The sequence below is a fragment of the Mangifera indica genome, chromosome 14 (assembly GCF_011075055.1).
Source record: "Mangifera indica cultivar Alphonso chromosome 14, CATAS_Mindica_2.1, whole genome shotgun sequence".
In the NCBI taxonomy this organism is placed as follows: Eukaryota; Viridiplantae; Streptophyta; class Magnoliopsida; order Sapindales; family Anacardiaceae; genus Mangifera; species Mangifera indica.
In genome coordinates, this window is record NC_058150.1 from 2,771,029 (window position 1) to 2,792,716 (window position 21,688).

Below are 21,688 nucleotides of genomic sequence, written 5' to 3' on the forward strand. Positions count from 1 at the left end.
AATTTGAAAAAATGGTAGTTTCACCATAAGGTTTCTTTTTGAAATCTTCGGTGATATCTCCGACTCTATTGTTGACGACCTCTCCCTTCTGAAGCATTATCTCATTCCGACGATTTCTTTCCTCCCATTTAGATGTCCGATCGACATCGATGAAACCTTAGGAGACGAAGAATTTCATCTTTCCCGATGTAGTTCTTCATCTCTCAAAGTTTCTCTAACGTCGATCGGATGTCTAAATAAGAGGAAAAAGATCATCGGAAGGAGATGATACTTCGGGAGGCAGAGACTGTCGAGGCGCTGGAGATTATAAAACAAAATTCGAAGGTAAAACTGCCATTTTTTAAAATTTAGGCTGAGATAAATTTTTAGTTTTTAAAGTTTAGGAGGATAAAAATAGATTTTATTTTAGTTTATTTTTAATATTATAGAGAAAATAACGATTTTATTCTTATCATCATTAATTTTAATTATTTATAGGTGGATAAACGATATTTTTATAATTAATGAAAAAAAACTTTGACAACTCAATATAGTTTAGGTGGAGAATAGTCGTTTGGCCTTTTTTATCACTAATTATTTATTTAATCATTCTTATTCAAAAAACAATATTCAAAAGTTCATTTAACGTCATTAACAGTATTATTGTCGCATTATTTGATAATTTCCTCCCGTTAAAGTGTTGAGAGCAATCTCTGCTCTTTTGGACTCAATCGACCTAGAAAAATGGTTAAATTATTTTTTATTTAATAATTTGTAAATAAAGACAATTGTGTCATGGGGAGTTTTTGTCTGATATTGAAATATGAAGACTTCTGAAAATTGATGGATAAGTTTGAAAAGGGAAAGAGAACATGAAAGTAACATCTATTATACCCATCACATGTTTTAACTTTGGCCATTTTATATTATGAATATATTAATGCCTTGAAAACTTGACTTAGAAGAAAGCCATCATGGTTGACCGGAGAGTCAGCTTAGAAGGAAGCCATCATTGTTGGCCGGAACAGTGGCAAATTTTTTATAAATAGCCCATTCTCTCTTCATGTAATATATATATATAATAATAAATTATATATATATATATATATATATATATATATATATCTATTTTTATATATATAAATAAAATATTATCATATTAGATATTTTTTTATTATATGATAATATATATTTTAAAATCATCTAATTATATGATAATATATCACTGTATATATAAATTATGTATAAAAAATAGGTACACATAATATTACCTCTTTCGGAAAAGTATTTTCTTTGAATTGCTTTTGCTTTTGCTTTTCTTCTCCTCTCCTCTCACTTTTACTTAAATCTCATTATCCTTATATATTTGATTATTATTTTTACAGCAACATCTACGTTTTTATTTATTTTTTAATTATAGAAATTGAAAACGACAATTTTTTTATTTTATCATGAAATTTTTTTTGATCAATTTGATTTTGAATAAAAAAATTATCTTATAAATAGGTGAAAAAGTGTTTTTTAGCCCAACACTAAGTGGGAATACATAATTTCATTTAGGGAGCCTTTGGTTTAGACTAATTTTCTATTATTCTGATACTCTAATTTTTATTATTAACGTTTGATTTATTGAATAATAAAATATTTGATTAAAATTTTATTACAGAGAGTAATGTAACATATAATATAGAAGATAACATTTTCATCTTAAATATTAAAAAATTAATAATATAATCTTAATTTTATTATTATTTAATAATTAAAAAAATCTTTATTTTCAGTTAAAATAAAAAGTAACATCAAAAATATTTTTAAAAAATATATTGATAACAACTTAAAAAATATTTAATTAATTAATTTTATAATTTAAAAATATGAAAAAATTTATTAATCTATAATTACTATAAAAAATATTTTTAAAAATATATTAAATAAATATTTAATATAAGATTTATTAATTTAATCATAAAAATAGTTGGGTCAGTAGCCCAAGACCCGAAACATGTCCAAATCAAAATTATTATTTATTTTTTAAAAAGTAGTTGTTTTTTCGCCAAATCAGTGTCCGCACTTTGGTTCTCCGCTTATTGATCCCAATCCGAAGTCCCTATAAATATGAGTATGAAAACTGCTTCCTCCTTAGACGAGGAGCTTTTACCATTGCTTCCTCCTCGTCGTTTCAGTCCCTCAACAGGCTTAAATCACTCGTTCTTCGTTTTTTTCAAGCTTGGAATCCAAGGTACTGAACTGGGTTCGTTGCACATTCTTTGTTTAATGGTTCCCTTATTGAGATTGATAGAAAAATTTGAACTTTGATATCTTCCTATTAGCATTTTAAAGGTAATAAAGCAGTCATAAGTTTACGTTATTCTTCATGAAAAATGGCTTTTTGAATGTTAAAGTTTTGATATTTCTGTGAGATATAAGCCACCAACTTGAGTTCGATCAAATACAAGCTTGAGATATATGGTTTTCAGTGCGTATAATTTTGTACAAGTTTTTATTTTTGGAATCTACGTTGAAGGGAAGTTAACTAGTTTATTAGTGTTGAGCTAAGCATAATGCCAAAGATGGGATTTTGTTTGTTAAGTTGAGACTTGAGACTCGAGTATGTTATAATTTATGGTTTTACCATAAAAAATTTTTGGTTTTTGCTTGGAATATTTCGTTCAGATCTATCATAACTGCTTTTATAACACAATGGATTCTGCAATGGTTTGTTAAATTCTGAAATGTGTATATGATTATTGATAGTATGTGGCAGCGGCTCATTTTCATTTTGGGTAATTCTCTGTTATTCTTCTGCTCTTATCTTTAGTATTTCTAGTATAAATGTTTACTTATATATTTGATGTAATTGCAAAATTCTTGAACATATGGATAGGATGGTTGCTTCGAGATTGGCCCAATGGTTGACTTTTCTAGTTTGTGGACTGATAATCCTGAAAACAGAAGGTTATTATGTGGATATCACCTATGTTGAAAGTGCTGTAGCAAAAGGAGCTGGTGAGAATCTTAGCAAATCATAATTTTCTTAATTGGATATGAAGAATTTAAAAAATTTCTTAAATGTTTGATATGTTTGCAGTTTGCTTGGATGGTAGCGCACCTGCTTACCATCTCAGTCCGGGGTTTGGTGCTGGGGTAAACAATTGGTTGGTGCATATTGAGGTAAAGTCTATAATTTACGGGTAGCTTATCGGTTTCAATTCTACTGTGTATTTTGAGTAAGAATGTTCAATCTTATAAATTCTAAAGCCATGGGCCCCTATATTAAGCTATTTACTTCTATGGAACTTCAGCATCTTTCGTTTGGTCAGCTTTGTGAAGTCTTACATAGCAAAGATTAGTTTCCATGCATATATGTTTTCTGGTTAGCTCATCTGCAAATTTTTCTTTTTGGGGCTAAGGGAGGTGGCTGGTGCAACAATGTCACAACTTGTCTTTCCCGTAAAAGTACCCATTCAGGTTCATCTAAGCTAATGGATAAGCAAGTTGCCTTTTCGGGATTACTGAACAACAAGAAGCAGTTTAACCCAGGCATGGCCTTTTGTTTCATTGATTGGCATCTTGTTTAATTCTGTTTCCTGATTTCTGGAACTTTAAATTTATTTTGTATATGTGATCAAATTATCTTTCTTTTTATAGACTTCTACGATTGGAATAAAGTCAAGGTTAGATATTGTGATGGGGCATCATTTACTGGCGATGTGGAAGCTGTAAATCCTGTAAGTTTGTTTTCAGCAGCATCTAAAGCTAGAATTTTTTTTTTTTTTGGCTCTGTCTCTGTGGAATTATTCATTAATTAGTTATTTTATCAGGCAACTAACCTTCACTATAGAGGAGCCAGGGTTTTTCATGCCGTCTTGGAGGATTTAATGGCTAAAGGAATGGAAAATGCTGAAAAGGTGTGAAAATCTGTTTAATTCCTTCATCAAATATGCTAATTGTTAGTTTTTAGTAACTCATTAGAACTTTTGACAGGCTCTTCTGTCAGGCTGTTCAGCTGGGGGATTGACTTCAATTTTGCATTGTGATGAATTCCGAGGTCTCTTTCCCATGAGCACCAATGTAAAATGCTTAGCAGATGCTGGATATTTCATCAATGCGTATGCTCATTTCTAGCTTCTACCTAACCTTGCCTTGGTGAACAGTTGCTTTATTGTTGGTTTTCCAGTGTAATTTAATCCTATAATTCTGTTCAACAGGAAGGATATTCTTGGAGGAAATCACATTGAACAGTTTTACAGCGAAGTGGTCACTACACATGTAATCTCCTCTTTCTCACTTACATGTTCACTCTCTTTCCTTTAGGACTTTGGTTATGCATTTTAGTTTTTTTGCATTTTCATGTTTATGACCTGGCTGATGTTCTTTTGTGTTGTGGAGGATCTTGCCAACGTTTTTACCACCGCTGATTGTTGATTTGGAACTCCTTTGTAGGGATCAGTGAAGAACTTGCCGGCGCACTGCACTTTGAAAATGAAACCAGAATTAGTAAGTTTTGGAATCTAAATAACTCCATTCTTTTTTCATTTCCTCTTGGTTCTTACTAGTTCTTCTGATTACAATGACAGTGTTTCTTCCCACAACATGTGGTGCCGGAAATTATAACACCACTTTTTGTTTTAAATTCAGCCTATGATTCATGGCAGGTTAGTACATTTGTGGCTTTCCAGAAAGCAGAATGAAATGCACATAGTTTCCATCCATTTAAAATAATACATCGAGCCTTGTTCTTATTGTTTGTTTTTAAGAATTTGATCCATATCAAAAAGTAGGATTTACATCCTATAGACAATGCAGATTTAGGCTAGTGATATTCTTATATGCATACTTACAAAATATAACACTAGTTTTGTTTCAGTGTAAGATTTGAATTTTGTTTTCTTGAATGATATGATACAATGCAAAATCTGAGTGTACATCTAAATTTGTCTTCAAAATTTTCCCTTGTTAGGTGATCCTTCTTTCAATTTCTCTGATCTTTCAGTTTGTGATATGTATATACAGATAAGGAACATTTTGGCCCCTGGTGTTGCTGATCCCCATGGAACTTGGTCCAGCTGCAAGCTCAATATAGCCAACTGTTCTGCAGCTCAACTAGAAACGGTGCAAGGTAACTTCTTTCTTGATAATTCACGACATTGCTACAAACTCTTGTCGTACAACTTTCTTTGCAACTTACACCAGGGCTCATATTCAGATTTTAGGAAGGAATTCGTAAGTGCATTGACTGAACTTGGCGACTCTTTAACTGAGGGAATGTTTATAGACTCTTGCTATGTCCACTGCCAAACTGAAACGCAGGAGACATGGTTAAGTTATGACTCTCCAATGCTGGGAAAGACGGTAAGAGTCTGCATCGTCTTCTCTTTATTTGTCATCTTTCCACCATAATCACCAATTGTTCTAAGTTCTTTCTATATTTGTTATGTTATTTCTTATTTTCTTTCACATTCTGACATATTAGTTCCTTTTCTGTATGAAATGGATGCTACAGCCTATTGCAAAGGCTGTGGGAGACTGGTTTTACAATCGGAGTCCTTTCCAAATGGTCGATTGCCCTTACCCTTGCAACCCGACTTGCCACAACAGTGTTTGATTCTAAATCGGTTCATCAACTAGAGATGGATTTATTGATCTGTGTTAAGGCACCAAAAGGAGAAACTTATGATTCCAGAAATGAATATTGAAAATGTGAGCTAGAATAAGAAATAAATATTATATAATTGGTTAGTGTATGAAATAAACAAGGACAACCAATACACTGAATTCGTGTGCTGGGTGTCTTCTCCATTTTTATGTAATTTTAATATGGTTATCTCAATGGAATCCATTGTTTCATCTACAATTTCTTACTGTTTAAGTTTTGGTAAGCAATAATGATCAATTTAGCAGCATACCAATTTCTGTTCCATCAATGCAATATAATGCAATATATATAATTTAATTATATAATAACATATTATTTATATCTTATTTAAAAGAGATATTAATTAAAATCGATAAAAAAATTTTTGCGTAAACTTTTTTAGACAAACATATAGCGGTTTCATTTTTATAGGCAAATTTACTTTTAATTCCAAAAATACCCTCTCCCAGCTTATTATGTCACTCTCAGCGATTTACGTCACGCTCGGCCACTTAAAATTTTTTTAACAAATTTGATAATTTCTTATTCGAACTATCACTAATTCACGTTCTAAGGATTAAAAACATACTTAAAAATTGATAAATTTTTGTTTAGGTTTTAAATATAGATAGTAACGAAAAAATAACATAGATAAGGAGAATAATAAATGCGAATTGATGCTGTATCACGGTGCATATGGAGCCTAAAGGGTGCGTAGGGGGTGTACAAGATGCGTACAGAGCGTGTACATGGTGCATAAGGTGTGTGCAGAGTGCGTAAAGGGTGCGGAGTGCGAGATGCGTAAAACTCATTTTAAAATATAAATATATAAATATACACACACATATGCGAAGAATCACACTATGTTTTATATATATGTGTGTGTATATATATTTTAAAATGAGTTTTATGCACCCTGCACCTCGCACTCTGCATCCTTTACGTACCCCCATTCTTTATGCACCCTATACGTAGTCTGACACACCCTGCATGCACCCTACACGCACCCTGTACGTACCCTACATGCAACCTGTACGTACCCTGCACGCACCCTATACGTACCTTTTACGTTTCGTACGCATCTTTTACACTTCATACGCATCGTGATACAACATCAGTTCGCACTTATCAATCTTCTCATTTATGCTAATTTTTTCGTTACTATCTGTATTTGAAACCTAAACAAAAATTTATTAATTTTTAAATATATTTTTAATCCTTAGAACGTGAATTAGTGATAGTTCGGATAAGAAATTATCAAATCTATTAAGAAAATTTTAGGTGGCCAAACATGATGTAATAAGCTGGGAGAGGGTATTTTTAGAATTAAAAGTAAATTTACCTATAAAAGTAAAACTGTTATACATTTACCTAAAAAGATTTAAACGAAAAATTTTTTATCGATTTTAATTAATATCTCTATTTAAAATTGTGTGCACGTTGTAATTTTATTACATAGTATAAGCAGTATTGCCTCATCCATCCTATGAACTTGTGAAAATGACAAATATTCCTGCAAATCACAGGAACTATATATGAAATCCTCTCCGCAATCTTTCTCATTAAAATGGATGATGTCTAAAAGTAGATAAAAAAGTAATTAACAATGATAAATATTTAAATCATTTATAGTTCGAATTGATATCTCAAATCTGTAGCTTAATTTGACGAGAATTTATAGTTTAAATTAATATTTTGAATTTATTTTGCTTAAGTTTATGCCTCTTTCTTTTGTGTTCTAAAACAATTTTATGCAAGAAAATAAATAAAAATAGATTAATTTTCATAATACTTGCCTTATATAGATAAACAGGCCAAAAATTTAAAAACTAAAGTTCAGAAACCCTAAAATAAATTTTAATTTGCACCAAAATTTAAAATATCAGAAAACACCATAATTGGAAAATTTTAAAAATCCCCCGCCATGCCTGGTGGGAAATTACAAAATCCTGTCTATCACATAGGGTTAAATTCGAATTGAGTTCAACTCAGTTTGCATATAGTAGAACTTAAACTCTATTCAAATTCAGTTTGGTTTGTTTTGAGCTCCAGCTTTTAACTAGATCGTTATTAAAACGATATTGTTTTAATACATATCTATTAAAACAGTGTCATTTTGTATCAAAATTTTTATTTCATAAATTTGATGAATAGTTTAAGTTTGTATTAGAATAACTCATTTTAGGCTCATTTGAGTTGAGCTCGAACGAGCTAGTACCACACAACTCTGTCCCTGCATGTCTGTATTTCCCATACCCCCTGCATACTAAAAACGCACGTTAGCCCCCCGTCATGTAATCTTGTGTGCCTTGCACTGTTTGAAAAATCGCAAAAGCACCCCATCACGATACCCCCACTGTTTGAAAATCGCTAAACACCCCGTTTCCAACTCTTCTCACTATATGTGATTCACGTGTAATGATCGAATGATTTTTGAAATCGATTTCACCACTAATTAATGTTACACCTATTGTAAAATAAATTTTCTAATAAATTTCATCCAAAACGCGAATGATTCAAACAATTTATGTAAATTTCAAAATTGGAATGAACCCTAAACCCCCAAAATCTACACCAATATGCTTAAATCTCTATACTAGAGGAATTAAACGTGAAAAAGAATGTTTTACTGACTTTTTTTGCCATTTGCGTCTCTGGAAAATTGGAGAAAACGCCGGTGGAAATCGTGGAAGAACTGATACGCGGTGAAGGTTTTTCAAACAGAAAGCGGTCCTATATGGGTATTTTGGTCATTGTACAAACTATTGGTTATATTAAGTTTAATATAAAACGAGTTGGTTAATTTCAGATGCAGGTGGAACGATTGCTGGGGCATCATCTTTGGCTCTTCGCTGAATCAAACTTGACGTTGCTCTCTGTCTCGCCTCGAGACAATCACAAAAGGCTTTTTACTTATAATGGATTGGAGCTTCGTTCATAAAACTTGGGAGAAGTGGGCTCCCGTCAATGTTGGCTCTTCTGGTAATTACGCTATCACTCACTTTATAGTGACATTATTCATTCATTCATTTTCCTGATTTGGTATTGTTGGGGTTTATAGGGGAACCGTTGAAGGCAGCTTTGCTTATTAACTATGACCCCTCTGGACCCTCTCGCTTGTTGTCTACCATGTAAGTTTCATTTCAACTCAAATTCTGGGTTTCGCTATGCTATAGCATTTCTCTTTTTTTTTTTTGCTCTTTTTTTGGTTAGTTTTATTTACTTTTCACGTTTGAATATTGTTGGAGATGTTCGGCTTAGCCACTGTTCTAATTTTGAAATTTCTGATGGAGAGCATCGTAAATTGTATTATGTTAAACGCGATCTCTGCAGACGTAGTAATTAGGAGTTGTAATGTTTAACAATTGTTTTTCAAGAACTTGAAGAGATATTATATTTCAATTTGGGAGGAAAAGGGAGCCTTTTCTTTTTAACATCTGGAGAATGGATTGATGATATTTTTGCTAATTTAGGTCTTAAGAGTTGTTTGTAGCCATGCTTGTGAATATTTTTCCAAAAGAGTAAGATCTTGTCATGTTGGAGATGTTTTTATGTGGATTTCCAAGTGATGCTATTTGTATGGGATTTAGTTTCTAGGACAATATAGTGAACTTCTGAGTATTCAACACCATAGTTGCTTCTTTAGAATTCATTGATAACACTTTTTGCATTAGGGAGAAACAATTAAGTTACTTGTCTTATACAAGAAATACATAGAGTTAAGCTACCACTGCTTAACTATGACCTGCAATTAATGTAATCAATTTCTCATCTTTGTATTATTATATTAATCGCTTGGCTTTTACTAAAATTTATTCCGTTATTAGTATTTGCAAAGCTGGCAACTTTTACTTCTGTTGAAGAATCCAGTCTTGGATTTGACCTTTGGCAATGGATCTTGTTCTAAGAAATTGGTGAAATCACCTAATATTTGTTTTGAGGCCTTGAAAGGGAGAAGCTAAGCGATGATATTCTATTAAAACCTTACATAAATCCCATTTGGCTAAAGTAGCAAGACTTTAATCAAAATTAAAAGCAGATATTGACTAGGAATATTAACGAAAATGAGAATAGAAAGTACATTTCAAATTGGGAATACTTTTGGAGATCCAAGGTTCTCATAGGCAAAACATTCTCTTATAATTTTCAACTCAAGAAAACATTATCCTTATCCATCCTATTTTGAATAACCAAGTCGAAAACAAGATCCAGACCTAATTTTGAAACCTACGTAAAACAAGCAGAAATCAACGTCATCATATTAATCTTTTTGGGTTGCGGGAACGGTGGCTAAGAAACGATTGCAGTCTTTTGTGGTACGCCTCTTTCCTTTGTTTGATGATGGGGGCTATGATGATACATTGAGAAATGTTTGTGTACTTATTATGAATATTAATGCCTCTAAGGCTGAAAATTACAAATTTATCTTTTACAAGTCAGCATTCGATGTTGCCAGAGACATGCTCGTTCTGTCCTATCAGATGCTTTTGTTTTGTTTAGAAGTACTGAATTTAAAGATTGTTTTTTTATGCTTGCAGTGCTGAGCAGGAAGGACTGAAAGTTAATCCCATTGAATTGAGTCAATTTGTTGATTTTGTCAAACAAAATAAACTCCAGACTCACAGCTTCATCATTGGGCCAAACCAATGTAAGTTGTGCTTCTGCTACAGATGTCAATCTTCATATTTGTGAACTGAATTAGGAAAGAAAAATCCTAAGCTTTCCTAGAGTCTCTGCTTTGAGGTTTTGGTAGTTAATCTCTTTTGCATGGTTCTTCAATAATCTGTGTCTTTTTCTCCTCTTTCTCTGTATTTGAACTTTGAATATCTTGAATTAATTTGCAATATCTTAAAGATGAAAATATTGGCTTGAGATGGCAGGGAAAATGCCTTCTTAGATGTTTTCTTTTGAAGGGAATGCTAACAGGGTATGTTGTGCACTATTGTATGCATTCGAACAGGGGCGCTAATCTGGATCATCAGTTTTGATGTGGTTGGCTGGCTACGCATACACAGTATAGAAATCAGATTTCCTTTTAACTAACTGGACTCTTACTTTATTGTTTAACCATATTTGATACTTGAAATTACAAAGGACAAGGAAGCTTTTTCTGAAGTATTTCTTATTGCAGAATTTGGTTTTTTAGTTTTGAAGTTTTCTAAATATGAGCCACTAGATTGCTAGTATACTAGCATGATTATTGAATAGTAAATCTGGCTAGCAAGTGCAACATATGTTTTGTCATTTTTTCCTATTTCACTGGATCTTTATTGCATTTCAAAAATGGATGATGGAATTTTCATGACAGATATAGTTGCTTCAATTCACGAGAATTGGTTTTGTGCAAGATGCATGAACACATTAAAACCTGCTGGTGAAGGAGCTATCGTTTTCCAGACAAAAGCATTCCTTTTAGTTGCTCTGTAAGATAGAGTGCTCTATGTTTGCTTCAACAGATTCATGTTTTGCTTTCTCTGAGAATGGAATAAAGAAACCAATGCCTTACATGTAGTACTTTTTTCATTACGTTGTGACAGGTATGATGGCTCAATTGGCTCAGCATCACGTGCTATGCTGTCTGTTGATCAAATTGTATGGCAGTTGGGTCGGAGAAATCTTTAACCTTATCTTTCAAAATGGTACAATCAGAAGCATTTACCTTTATCTGTACAAGCATCTTCAAAGTGTCTTAATATTGCCGCCTTCTTTCCTTGTGTTGTTTATCATCATCATCATAAGCAATAGGCTTGCAGTGAGGTGGTCCATTTGCATGAAGCTAAATCATGTTATCATCTTTTCTATTGTCCCCTGACTTAATACTAGGCTTGTGTCGTATGATTATTAATCACTTAATGCAGGTGTTATGTGCTACAGATTTGAGTAGTCATTTCTTGAGCTTGCTGGTGTCCATGTGTACTAAATGTCTTGGGATTTTGATGTGGGTTGAGCTCTGTGAAACAAACATTTAACTTGATAATTTGATCATGATTGAAATGTCAACTTCATTGATCTCTGTTGGCAAGCGGTTATAGAATTCAAAACTGAAGGGGTTAATCCTGCATTGTTCATATCCAATATATCATGACTTTTAGGAGTTTCATAAATCACTTTACTTCTGCATTGTTGTGCTGTATAGAATTCAAAACCTAAGGGGTTAATCCTCCATTTTTCATATCCAATATTTCATGACCTTTAGGAGTTGCATTGTTGTGCTGGTCGACATTTAATAAACTCAATGAGGCAAGGATGACTGGGGATTATCACAATGCAAACTAAGTTTTGAACTCTTGCTCCCTAACAAGTTCCACTTTCACCAGGTTTCATTGGAATTGGCATTCGATTCAGTGGCAAGAAATTCCAGAAAGATCTGGTCGAAACATTCCAAATGATTGATTTAGCAACTGAGGCCTGGCGGCATATTTGGATGTTTGTTTTGGGGGAACATGGTGTGCTTATAGTGCTTGTAAATCATGGAATACTATTTTAACATTGTTTTTCAGCTTTTGGTGAAATGATGATGATAGGTTTTACTTTCGAATATTTAGGGTTGGATCTAACTGAGTCAGCTTGATTTCAAAGCCGATTTAATTTAGTTCAAATTTGTTTAATTCAAATTTGAGCAAAAAGATTTGACTAATTTTTTAACTGAGTCAAAGTCGAGACAAGAGATGTTCGGTTTGATTTGACTTAAATTTGATTTGAATCAATGACTCAAATTTGGGGTTTGGTTTGACTTCAATTTATAGTTGGAATTGATGGTTTGAATTTGTGGCTTGATTCAGTTCAAATTTACGGTTTGAATTGGTGATTTTGTTTATTATCCGATTAAAATAATATTTTTTTGTTAATAAATTACGAATTTGATTTATGAATTTAAATTATAAATTTAAATTATCAATTCAATTTATAAATTCAAATTAAATTAAATTAAATTATTTTTTATTTACATCAAACTTGAGTTTCTCATAATCTTGGTTCAATGACTTGAGCCAAACCAACTCATTTATTATTCAAATCATACGTGAGTCGGGTGATTGGGCTCAGCCTGTATTCACGTAACATATTTCAAAGTTATATACATTAAAAAAAGAAAAAACCACCATTTTTCTTACCTGGAAAGCTTGGGAAGAGACATTTTGTTTATATTTCTTATAAACTTAATTTTTCACTAATAAAGTTACAGTGAAAGTGATGCTGTCAGGACGCATCATATGCCAATTCAAAATTTGATTAGCCAGGGACCACCACGTCAGCAAACCCATTTGCCATTAAAAATAAATAAATAATCCAAAATTGTCCCAAAAGTTCGGGCAGAGAATGTGAAGGATGAAGCAAAGCCATGTTCTTGCTTTGCTGCCTCTACTAGGCTAGGCTAGGCCGGGCCTCTCTCTAACTCAATAATAGAAACTCACGCTCCCACAGAGTCACACACACAGACGAGAAAAGACACTTCTTTTGCAAAACAACTCCTCACTCCCTCTCTCTCTACAAGTTGCTTTGTCTCATTCTTCACCTAAACCCTCTCTCTTTTACCCAACATTTACTCTTTTCTTTCACTTAAAAGAAAAATCGTATAAACGTATGTGTTGGAGTTGCTAGATCTGAAAGCCCAATCCTTTTCCCTTTGTTCAATGTAGTTATTAATTTGTTTTTAATCCGTCGATGGGATCCAGTGGAAGTAAAGCTGCTGCTTCTAATCAATCGGCGGCTTCGTCTAGCAAGACTCGAAGATCTAGAGGCGGCTGGGCTTTTCAGTCTGCTTGTCTCGGCGCTCCATCTGGATCTCGCTGCAATGGCCACCAAGACCAGGTTCGTCATTTGGACTTAGCTAGGGCACCTGACTCGGTAAGGTTATCCTATTTGAATTTGAAATCTTTGGATTCGAATGCCCTATAACGTTGCCGTCCACTTACTTTAGTCGTGGTCTATGCTTGCTGTATTATCATTTGTTTTTATGAAAATGGAAATGTTTATTGCAATGCCGGTAATGTGCCCAGTGGTGCGCTCATATGATTAGCTAGGGTTACGTGATTCGGTAACCTTACCCGCCTTTGGGAGCTCAGAATCATCCATTGTTGTAATGTTCTTTCCTTATTAATATTTTAGACAATCTGTAGTTGAAATGCCTATTTTGGTATGAGCAGAACACAGAGGAGGGTACGAACGAGGCTGAGACGGAGCCAGATGAGTTGAAGATTGATAGTGACAGGAAAGTGAAAAACGACATGTCGTGTATAGCTTCAAATGCTGAGGTTGATGGTAGCAGCTCTAACCAGTCATCCTCTACACCTAGTCGCATTCTTTCACGCTTTACCTTCATTCCTGGAAATCTAAGTTTTAGATTGAGCAGAGCAACCAGTTTAGGGTCCTCAAGAGCATATTCTGATGAACAAGAGCTTCGACTTCGTTCTAGTCATGGTAGCAGTAACTTTCTTGATAGAATTGAAGCTCAACAAGGTAGTGACTTGCTTCCTCAAACTTTGATCAGTCTTCAAGATAGTATGAGCAACTTTCAGTTAAATGGGGATAATTTGCAAGATAATCCAACCATTTCTTCTGTGGATAGTGGTAGCACTAGAAGAGGTGTGGAAGGAAATATGCATTCTCCTAGAGTTCTTAATGAGTTGGAGAACATTGGAACTAGACGGATTGGATCTCGGGAACCTGTTGAAAGGAATGTTCGTTTTAGCAGAACTCTCAGTGTGGGGAGACTTCGTGATAGAGTTCTTCGCCGGTCATCATTGACTGATTTAACATTTTGTCCTTTGCAACAAGACAGAGAAGTAAGAGATGGCAGTCAAAGTGGTGGGAGATATCCCTTTGACAGTAGCACTAGGATTCAAACATCTGAAGGTAATGCTGGTACTTCTCCAGCAACATCTGGTTATCCTCCATCCAGTACGTCTAGAACCTTGTTTAGAATTCAAGATCACGAGGTTGAAACTTCACGATCAAGAGAAGCCAGGTATCATGATTTACTGGAACACAGATCAAATTTCCTTGAACGAAGGAGAAGAATACGATCTCAGGTTTGTTTCTTGCACTTAGTCGCATTGGAGGTTTTCTTTTAGGCAATTTCATCAATCAGAGAATGCAACATAGGATCACATGCTTGATTACTTTGAATATTGGAATGTCATCCATCCTCATGTAACGTATTCAGTGGATAATTACATGTTCATGCTGTGGAGTAGGATTCTGAGCCATATGCTTGTCTGACATAGGAAATTACTCGAGTAGCAATGATCCAGATAGTCTATTTAAATGTAAATTGTGCTGTGCACATCTTAGTTGCCGCCCATTATTTCTTTCTGCTGTAAGGCCATTATGAATATTTTGTTCATCTTGGACTGGTTCTTTGCTATTCTTTCTTTTCAATGCTACATAACGAGATTAGTGATTAGTGCATAAATTGTTTAGGTTCGTGCTCTTCAACGGTTGGGAAGCCGTTTTGAGAACCTATCTGGGCATGAGAGGAATTGTATCTTATCTGGTCAACATAGAACAGGCCATTGCACATGTCGTGTAAGTAATCGAGAGGCCAGCTCTAATGATGACACCAACACTAGAGCTAGCATATCGAGAATTGTAATGTTAGCTGAAGCATTATTTGAGGTAATGTTATTTTGTTAACTTTGTTTATGATGGCCATTTTGCAGGGGTTTCCCCCCATATTTCTATATAAGTTTGAGTTTTTTGACTTATTTACATTAGGTTCTGGATGAAATACATCAGCAATCTGTGGTGTTATCTTCTCGGCCTTCTATGTCTTCATTAGGATCTATTCCTGCACCTAACGAGGTTGTAGAATCTTTACCTGTCAAATCTTACACAAAGTCACAAAAACATTATAATGAGGAGATTGCACAGTAAGTATTATGTTCCTCCACAGTTTAGCACTCCTTTTAATAAAGATCTTTAATGGAGATGGTTGCTCTTTTCATTTAGTAACATGTCTAGTGGATATTTGGCTTTATTTTTTATGTGTGTGTTTGTGTGTGTTTGAATACTATTTTGAAGATGAATAACCTTCTATTTGTGTGCATGTGTGTGTATCAATTTACAAAGTATAGAATATTTGGTTTTATTTTCACCATTTTATTTCCTTTTCTCTACTTGGAAGTTATTTTGTGTGGGTTAACACTTGGCCCATATTTATTGTTCTGTATTTTTGTTAGGTTTTAGAAATTAATACACTTGTAAGAGGCTTATCATTATATAATGCTTGAAATGAATCAATGTTAAAATCAGAATCTCCTTGTCCTAATGGTTGTTTGGCTTGCCTATCACTCAAATGTGCAGATGCTACATTTGCCTTGTGGAGTATGAGGAAGGTGACAGTGTGCGGGTACTGCCTTGTCATCATGAATTCCACAGAACTTGTGTAGATAAATGGCTCAAAGAGATTCATAGGTATGACATATGTGGTGGATTTCTTTCTATTATCCTTTTAATCCATGATATATGATTGGCACATTGATGTTTATGTGTTCTATAACTTAATATTCTTGTGAGAGCCACTCTGCTCTAGACTGTGATACATAGAATACATATATTTATATAGGTGAACTATAAAAAATTATCTTAGAAAACTGAGACTGATAAATTCATTATCTATTATTGCTGATACTCACTAGGTATAGTATTACTTAAGCGTTTTTAAGTTGGCAATACATATTGAAAACTGATGAAAAGGAGCCAACTGCGAATTTTATATTATAACTTTTGTTAGTTGCATATGCTTTTGATCTTCTCACTTCTTTTCAGTAATAGTTAATTCTTTGAATTTGGGACCAAGCCAGACTGACCTCGCTCTATCTCCTTTGTTTTATGCTGGTCTGTTTAAATTCTATTTCTTGCATATTTTCAAACTATGCCTATTGCTCTATAAGCAATGCTATGCATACCTATTTTTGAGTATATAAATGAATACACACATAATGTATCATCATGTGATTGTGTGTTATTTTATCCTTAATTCAAAATCACCCAATCACTTGATGACACATTAAATGTGTACTAATTTGTGTACTCAAAGTGGGTATATATAGTTTTATTGATTGCTCTATTTCAAATGCACACACTCGGGATGACCTCCATGGACCATCTGTGTTTTATCAGAGGCAAGGAGGGGTAGTGAAACATTTTGCACTGGGTAAATGAATGTATATATTCAAGTTCATACTAAATTGTAAGTAATATTTGAACTGATGGATAGGATGTGCCATGTAGACCTAGGACTATGATAGAGTAAAACATTAAATGGAGCTAGGCTTTAACTGATGATTATTTGAACCCTGCTGACATTAAATTGTCTTTCATTTTTTGGAAATATGTGTGTTGAGACATCATATTAACTTCACAATGTTTGCAGAGTTTGTCCTCTTTGTCGTGGAGATATCTGCAAATCTGATTTGTCACCACCCGAGAATTAAGTTTCCCAGTGTTCTTGCCGATGGAGAACTAAGGTGCCAGGCAAGTCGTCTACTTTGAAGACTAAAAGAACTCCTGGAAGTGTTTTAAGTTCTCTAGTTGGCAGGTTTTGGTAAGTTCAGCCGTTTCTACCAGTGTAGTTGGTTTGGTGCATGTTTATTGGTTTTGGTTTCTGAGTACAATATCAAAGCATGGTAGAAATGGATTGAACTACTTGAATTTGGAAACATGTCCGGGGTCTGATCTTTGATATTTGTTACATGTTCCCAAAGTATTGATTTGTTCCGAAAATTGTCAATTGCATTCCAGATCGTTGATTTCTCTCCTACTTGGAGGTTATATCCAAATTTTCTCTGTTGCAAATTGTTGTATGGTATATCTCATCAACAAGAATGATCCAAAGTTGAAGTTACCAAGGTTAGAAAAAGCTCACAAGAAATGAAACGTTGCTTAGTTTCGGTTAGTTCTACTGTTGATGCTCTGTGATGTTGTAGCGATTACATTTCTGAGTCACACATGTCAATGGGCCAGGTCAGGCCTTATGGGAGCCCACCAGATAATGAAGACCTATAATTCAGCTCATTCTATAACGGGTCAGCCCATAGGTTCCACGTCAATTTTAATAATAAAATTATTTTAGAAACCTTAATGGCATATTTAAGTGATAATCGAGAAATTAACATAAATTAGTAATAATAATAATGTCTATCAACTACCTCGTATTTGAACTTTTATTGGTAATACAAGATCATTGATACTTCAACTCTTAATCATGGTTTATGGTCCAAAATGCAAGTCGAAATTAAGAACTTTATAGAGTCGTTTAGTTTAGATAATGTTTTATTATCAAATTAGAGATTATTTTGAAGATAAATTATTTAGAAAATTATTGAATATAAATAATTATTATGTTTGATAAAATTTAGTATATATAAATAATTATTATATTTGATTAAAGGTAATAAAAGAATATTAATAAATTAATTTACTTAAATACTCTTGAATATAATTATTTTTAAATATTTTTATATTATTTATTATATTAATTAAAAATAATTTTATTTGTCTTAAAAAATTAATAAATAATAATATAATTATAATAAAATCAAGATTACTTTGATAATCTTTCAATACTTAAATTGAAAGTAATAATCAGATTATTATCTATATTATTTATCACGTCAATATTAGTAATAAAAAATTATTGTATATTTTATTATTGATAAACAAAACAGAATAACGTAAATAATAAAAGATAGATTACCAACGTAATCTTTGAATCTCTGGAACCAAATGACCTTAAAGAAAATGATTCTATATTAGTTTCTTCAAATTATTCCATTAAAATCTGAAAAAAAGTATCAATAGAAACAGACATGGAGTTCCCTAAACAAATATTTAATGTTTAAGAATTAGGGTTTAGATACAACATCTGTCTGTAACGAAACTCAAAATTTCTCCAGTCTCAATAATTGTTTCTCCTAGTCTTACATGGTGTTTTTCGTTGCACGCAATCACTCTTCGTTTTAGCAGGGTATCGACCATTTGAAGTCTCATCTTACAGATTCCGATGCTAAAAATCTTTTTACCTTAGAAAGCTAGGAAAATTTCTGTCAAACTTACCAGCACAACATCAGTTTGAAAAAATTGACCTTTGATCTAACTTGTGATTCTGATGCCCAATACTAACCATTTCCTATATATTTTATTTTGATCAGTGTTTTGTCAGTCTGGAATCTTCAGACAAAAAGTCGTCCGTCCGTCTGCCCTGTTATCTCTGGGAATCACAGTATTGAGGAAATTCACACTGGCAAGGACCTACTCTCACCTACAGGTAAAACAGAAATATGAGAACCAGCAGGAACTATTAAATATTTAATTCAATCGGTTTATAAAAAAATAGTTGACTCTCCCGAATACTAATGTCTCTGTTAAACAATATTAAAAACTATCCACCTTACGAAATGTGAAAGAAACTCTTCTTGAAGCCCTTCTGATCACACTATCATTAACCACGTCAATCTGTAAAACAACCATAAAAAAACCACGAGATTGGAGATAAAAACAATAACAACAATTGAGTGAACATACATATTCAGTGAAAATACGAGAAGTTCCAGACAAATTCTTAAAGAGAAATGGAAGTAGGTTAAGGTGGAAACTGATGTTTAGTCAATTAGCATTTTATCAATGTATAGTGGAGTAATAGAGATTTCCTAAGTTTGCAAAAGCAAGTTTTACAAATTTAACTATAAACTCAGCTATGCAATAGAAATATAAAAGAAGTAACAAAAGGAATATTATAAACCATAATTTATGAAGAAAGAAAAGGCTACGGCAGATACAAACCCTAGACCTTCTCTTAACAGAAAAAAAAAAAAGTGAAAGTAATAAGAGAACAAATAAACAGAAGTGAAAATACCTTATGATGAGGAATGTAATGATGCCAAGCATAACGTCCTTCCCCGGATAATAGGAGCATGGAGCGAGGAGGCATATAGATAGCCCTTCTTAAGAAACTTGTGCAGTTATCAAGGTTTTTGTCTTTCATATCAATACTTGAGGTAGCATTACCAAGCCATGCACCTTCTAAGTACCTCCTAAATTCCATTATGCAAGGACCAGCTAATGAAAGGCTGAAAATTGATCCTTCAAATGCTGAATGCGTATCTATGTGTGGAGATAGACCCACACCAGGGGGATACTCATTAACCTGTACAATAACCACATATCTTCAATTTTTATTAGGAATACTTTTTTCATTTTGTAGCAGACTAAGGTCCATTTCAGGATGTTCCTTTTGTTTCTTTTTTTGCAATAGACAAAAGGCAAATTCAAATAATCTAAAGAACATTTCATTTCCTTTCGGCAGTGTTTTGTGCAAATGGTAAAAAGCACTATTTGCAGTTAGAAAAGCACAATTCTTTTGTGCAGCTTTTATTTTGGCTCAAAAGAGCTTCCTGCAAGAGCACTGAGAAGTGCACCATAAAAATTAAACAGTGCTTTGACATCTAGCCTCTCCTCTTTCATCTCATAACAACCTCCAAACCATTTATCTCAAAAACAAGGGGGGAAAAAAGAACAAAAATAGCACGATAAAATTTCAAGGTTACTACATTACCGTTAACTGGTCCAAAACTAAACTTGTAGAGTTCTTGAGGTTTGGGAATGACGAGATCCTTTCAAGTATAGAAGAAACAAATGATGGAAATTCACCCAAGCACTTCCCGGTATTAACATTCCTTGTCTGCAACAACAAAAGGGCAAAAACTGATAAGCTTCAAGATTCTTTTGAAGGACACAAATACATGGACAAAAATGTGGTGTGTGATTTTCAGCTAAATGTTCACCAGAAACATAATTCGTCCTTTCACACACATAGACAGAAACATAAATAAATAAGAGAAAGACAGATAAATTTGGTCTTGCGCAGCTCTAAATTTCAGGCCATTCTAATACTTAAAATATAAACATACAGTAGACTGACATCATACTAAACGAAGGGCCAGAGCTCTTCAAGCAGGACAGGGTTACCTACGTCATAACAAAATTCATATCCATAATGCTGAACCCTTCTTTTAGCAAGATTTTTCCACGGCCTACTATCGACTTCTGCAAGCAGCTCCTGAAAAAGTTCATTAACAACTCATAAATACCGTAAAACAGATCAATTTTATGAGTGAAAATTCAAAAATTAAACACATTCTGCTTGCTTAATGCTCAAGAAGACTGAAAACCCGAACCTGTTCTTCTTTGTCACTGATAAAGTCATGCAACAAATAAATGCCAGGAATATTCAACTCTGAAGTAGACAGCGAAACGGAAACTGAATTATTGACTTGAACCTACACACAAGTCAAAATCAACAATAAAAAACAACCAAAATCTCATTCCAATTTTTGGTTTCTTTTTGATATAATCTACCTGAGGAGTTGGTGGTTGAAGAATAGAATAACGAATGTATAAAGAGCGGCCTCCAAGATCGGGGCAGGGGCGTCCGTTCAATGATTTAAAAGCATTCTGAGCACAACTCTCATCGAAATACGAAACAATGACACGCCTGCCGCTCTCATCCGCTGCATAAACTCCTTTCACTGTCCCGAAGATGCTAAAAACAGACTCAATGGCTTCGTAAGAAAGTCCGACAGCCGGCCCACAGTTGGCCACGAAAAGATTCGGACTCGACTCGCCGTCCCCCGCCTTGGCTGGTCTAAATCTAGGAACGCCCATTGTTTTTGAAATAATAGTGAAAGTCAATTTGGAATTGCAGGAGAATGTAAAAGAAGAACCAGTGTTATTCTGTGTGGGGCTTAAAAAAGCCCATTAGTGATCCAGGTTGGTCCGCACAGCCCACTAACCCGTCAGGCGACGAGGCTGGATGGTGTTTGCTTAGAATATTTTTGAAATTTCAATATTTTACGAGTTTTGTTTAGCTTTTAAATATCTAAAAGCTCTTTTGAGGGAAACTGACAACTTCTGAAAAGTGTTTATAGATTTAATTAGCCTCAACTGATAAAGCCAACACTCAAAGTTGTGCCCAATTAAATATTGTAATAATATATGGTCATAGCATTTACCAAGAATATACATATATATAGAGACACACACACACACAGGCGAGATTAGGAAGCTTTAAACAAA

The 21,688-nt window shown here is 33.7% G+C and overlaps 4 protein-coding genes across 10 annotated transcripts; 3 read left to right on the plus strand and 1 right to left on the minus strand.

The window, feature by feature from the left end:
• The first annotated feature begins 2,069 nt into the window (after positions 1-2,069).
• LOC123196701 (pectin acetylesterase 8-like) lies at positions 2,070-5,833 on the plus strand. 3 transcript variants are annotated; one of them, XM_044610787.1, is made up of 13 exons: positions 2,070-2,218; positions 2,864-2,985; positions 3,068-3,150; positions 3,390-3,519; positions 3,628-3,707; positions 3,801-3,887; positions 3,964-4,088; positions 4,188-4,248; positions 4,423-4,476; positions 4,557-4,634; positions 4,993-5,098; positions 5,186-5,331; positions 5,483-5,833. In XM_044610787.1, the coding sequence occupies exons 2-13, from the start codon at positions 2,865-2,867 to the stop codon at positions 5,582-5,584; spliced, it is 1,173 nt and encodes a 390-aa protein (XP_044466722.1). In that variant the 5' UTR covers positions 2,070-2,218; position 2,864; the 3' UTR covers positions 5,585-5,833. The 3 variants fall into 3 exon arrangements, with proteins under 3 accessions (XP_044466722.1, XP_044466724.1, XP_044466723.1); XM_044610789.1 differs by having other exon boundaries at positions 2,120-2,230; XM_044610788.1 differs by lacking the exon at positions 2,070-2,218 and adding an exon at positions 2,221-2,319.
• A 2,254-nt stretch (positions 5,834-8,087) lies between these two features.
• LOC123196702 lies at positions 8,088-12,154 on the plus strand. Of its 2 annotated transcripts, XM_044610790.1 has the most exons (6): positions 8,091-8,596; positions 8,676-8,745; positions 10,153-10,262; positions 10,923-11,037; positions 11,152-11,253; positions 11,932-12,154. In XM_044610790.1, the coding sequence occupies exons 1-5, from the start codon at positions 8,533-8,535 to the stop codon at positions 11,234-11,236; spliced, it is 444 nt and encodes a 147-aa protein (XP_044466725.1). In that variant the 5' UTR covers positions 8,091-8,532; the 3' UTR covers positions 11,237-11,253; positions 11,932-12,154. The 2 variants fall into 2 exon arrangements, with proteins under 2 accessions (XP_044466726.1, XP_044466725.1); XM_044610791.1 differs by lacking the exon at positions 11,932-12,154 and having other exon boundaries at positions 8,088-8,596; positions 11,152-11,509.
• A 780-nt stretch (positions 12,155-12,934) lies between these two features.
• On the plus strand, positions 12,935-17,410 carry LOC123196753 (E3 ubiquitin-protein ligase RLIM-like). Of its 3 annotated transcripts, none has more exons than XM_044610860.1 (6): positions 12,935-13,459; positions 13,759-14,643; positions 15,035-15,229; positions 15,350-15,483; positions 15,917-16,027; positions 16,989-17,410. In XM_044610860.1, exons 1-6 carry the CDS (start codon positions 13,277-13,279, stop codon positions 17,047-17,049), a joined length of 1,569 nt encoding a protein of 522 aa, XP_044466795.1. In that variant the 5' UTR covers positions 12,935-13,276; the 3' UTR covers positions 17,050-17,410. The 3 variants fall into 3 exon arrangements, with proteins under 3 accessions (XP_044466795.1, XP_044466794.1, XP_044466797.1); XM_044610859.1 differs by having other exon boundaries at positions 12,938-13,459; positions 15,329-15,483; XM_044610862.1 differs by having other exon boundaries at positions 12,941-13,423; positions 15,329-15,483.
• A 1,019-nt stretch (positions 17,411-18,429) lies between these two features.
• On the minus strand, positions 18,430-21,438 carry LOC123195808 (alkylated DNA repair protein ALKBH8 homolog). 2 transcript variants are annotated; one of them, XR_006497525.1, is made up of 8 exons: positions 20,972-21,438; positions 20,791-20,892; positions 20,586-20,672; positions 20,169-20,294; positions 19,470-19,760; positions 19,004-19,069; positions 18,738-18,875; positions 18,430-18,657 (listed from the first exon to the last, which is right to left on the minus strand). XR_006497525.1 is itself a non-coding variant. In XM_044609651.1 (7 exons), exons 1-7 carry the CDS (start codon positions 21,275-21,277, stop codon positions 18,819-18,821), a joined length of 1,035 nt encoding a protein of 344 aa, XP_044465586.1. In that variant the 5' UTR covers positions 21,278-21,435; the 3' UTR covers positions 18,430-18,818. The 2 variants fall into 2 exon arrangements, 1 of the variants encoding a protein (XP_044465586.1); XM_044609651.1 differs by having other exon boundaries at positions 18,430-18,875; positions 20,972-21,435.
• Between the last annotated feature and the right edge of the window lie 250 nt (positions 21,439-21,688).

What these genes read in the sequence shown, in the direction of transcription:
- LOC123196701 (XM_044610787.1), top strand. Translation starts at nt 2,865, where the DNA reads ATGGTTGCTTCGAGATTGGCCCAATGGTTGACTTTTCTAGTTTGTGGA. An exon ending in CAAGAAGCAGTTTAACCCAG is followed by an intron (nt 3,520 to 3,627) that starts GCATGGCCTTTT and finishes TTCTTTTTATAG; the next exon opens with ACTTCTACGATTGGAATAAA. An exon ending in TCAACTAGAAACGGTGCAAG is followed by an intron (nt 5,099 to 5,185) that starts GTAACTTCTTTC and finishes GCTCATATTCAG; the next exon opens with ATTTTAGGAAGGAATTCGTA.
- LOC123196702 (XM_044610791.1), top strand. Translation starts at nt 8,533, where the DNA reads ATGGATTGGAGCTTCGTTCATAAAACTTGGGAGAAGTGGGCTCCCGTC. An exon ending in CATCATTGGGCCAAACCAAT is followed by an intron (nt 10,263 to 10,922) that starts GTAAGTTGTGCT and finishes TTTTCATGACAG; the next exon opens with ATATAGTTGCTTCAATTCAC. An exon ending in GCATTCCTTTTAGTTGCTCT is followed by an intron (nt 11,038 to 11,151) that starts GTAAGATAGAGT and finishes ACGTTGTGACAG; the next exon opens with GTATGATGGCTCAATTGGCT.
- LOC123196753 (XM_044610859.1), top strand. Translation starts at nt 13,277, where the DNA reads ATGGGATCCAGTGGAAGTAAAGCTGCTGCTTCTAATCAATCGGCGGCT. An exon ending in TAGCTAGGGCACCTGACTCG is followed by an intron (nt 13,460 to 13,758) that starts GTAAGGTTATCC and finishes TGGTATGAGCAG; the next exon opens with AACACAGAGGAGGGTACGAA. An exon ending in TAGCTGAAGCATTATTTGAG is followed by an intron (nt 15,230 to 15,328) that starts GTAATGTTATTT and finishes TATTTACATTAG; the next exon opens with GTTCTGGATGAAATACATCA.
- LOC123195808 (XM_044609651.1), bottom strand. Translation starts at nt 21,277, where the DNA reads ATGGGCGTTCCTAGATTTAGACCAGCCAAGGCGGGGGACGGCGAGTCG. An exon ending in TTCAACCACCAACTCCTCAG is followed by an intron (nt 20,893 to 20,971) that starts GTAGATTATATC and finishes ACTTGTGTGTAG; the next exon opens with GTTCAAGTCAATAATTCAGT. An exon ending in TCAGTGACAAAGAAGAACAG is followed by an intron (nt 20,673 to 20,790) that starts GTTCGGGTTTTC and finishes GAACTTTTTCAG; the next exon opens with GAGCTGCTTGCAGAAGTCGA.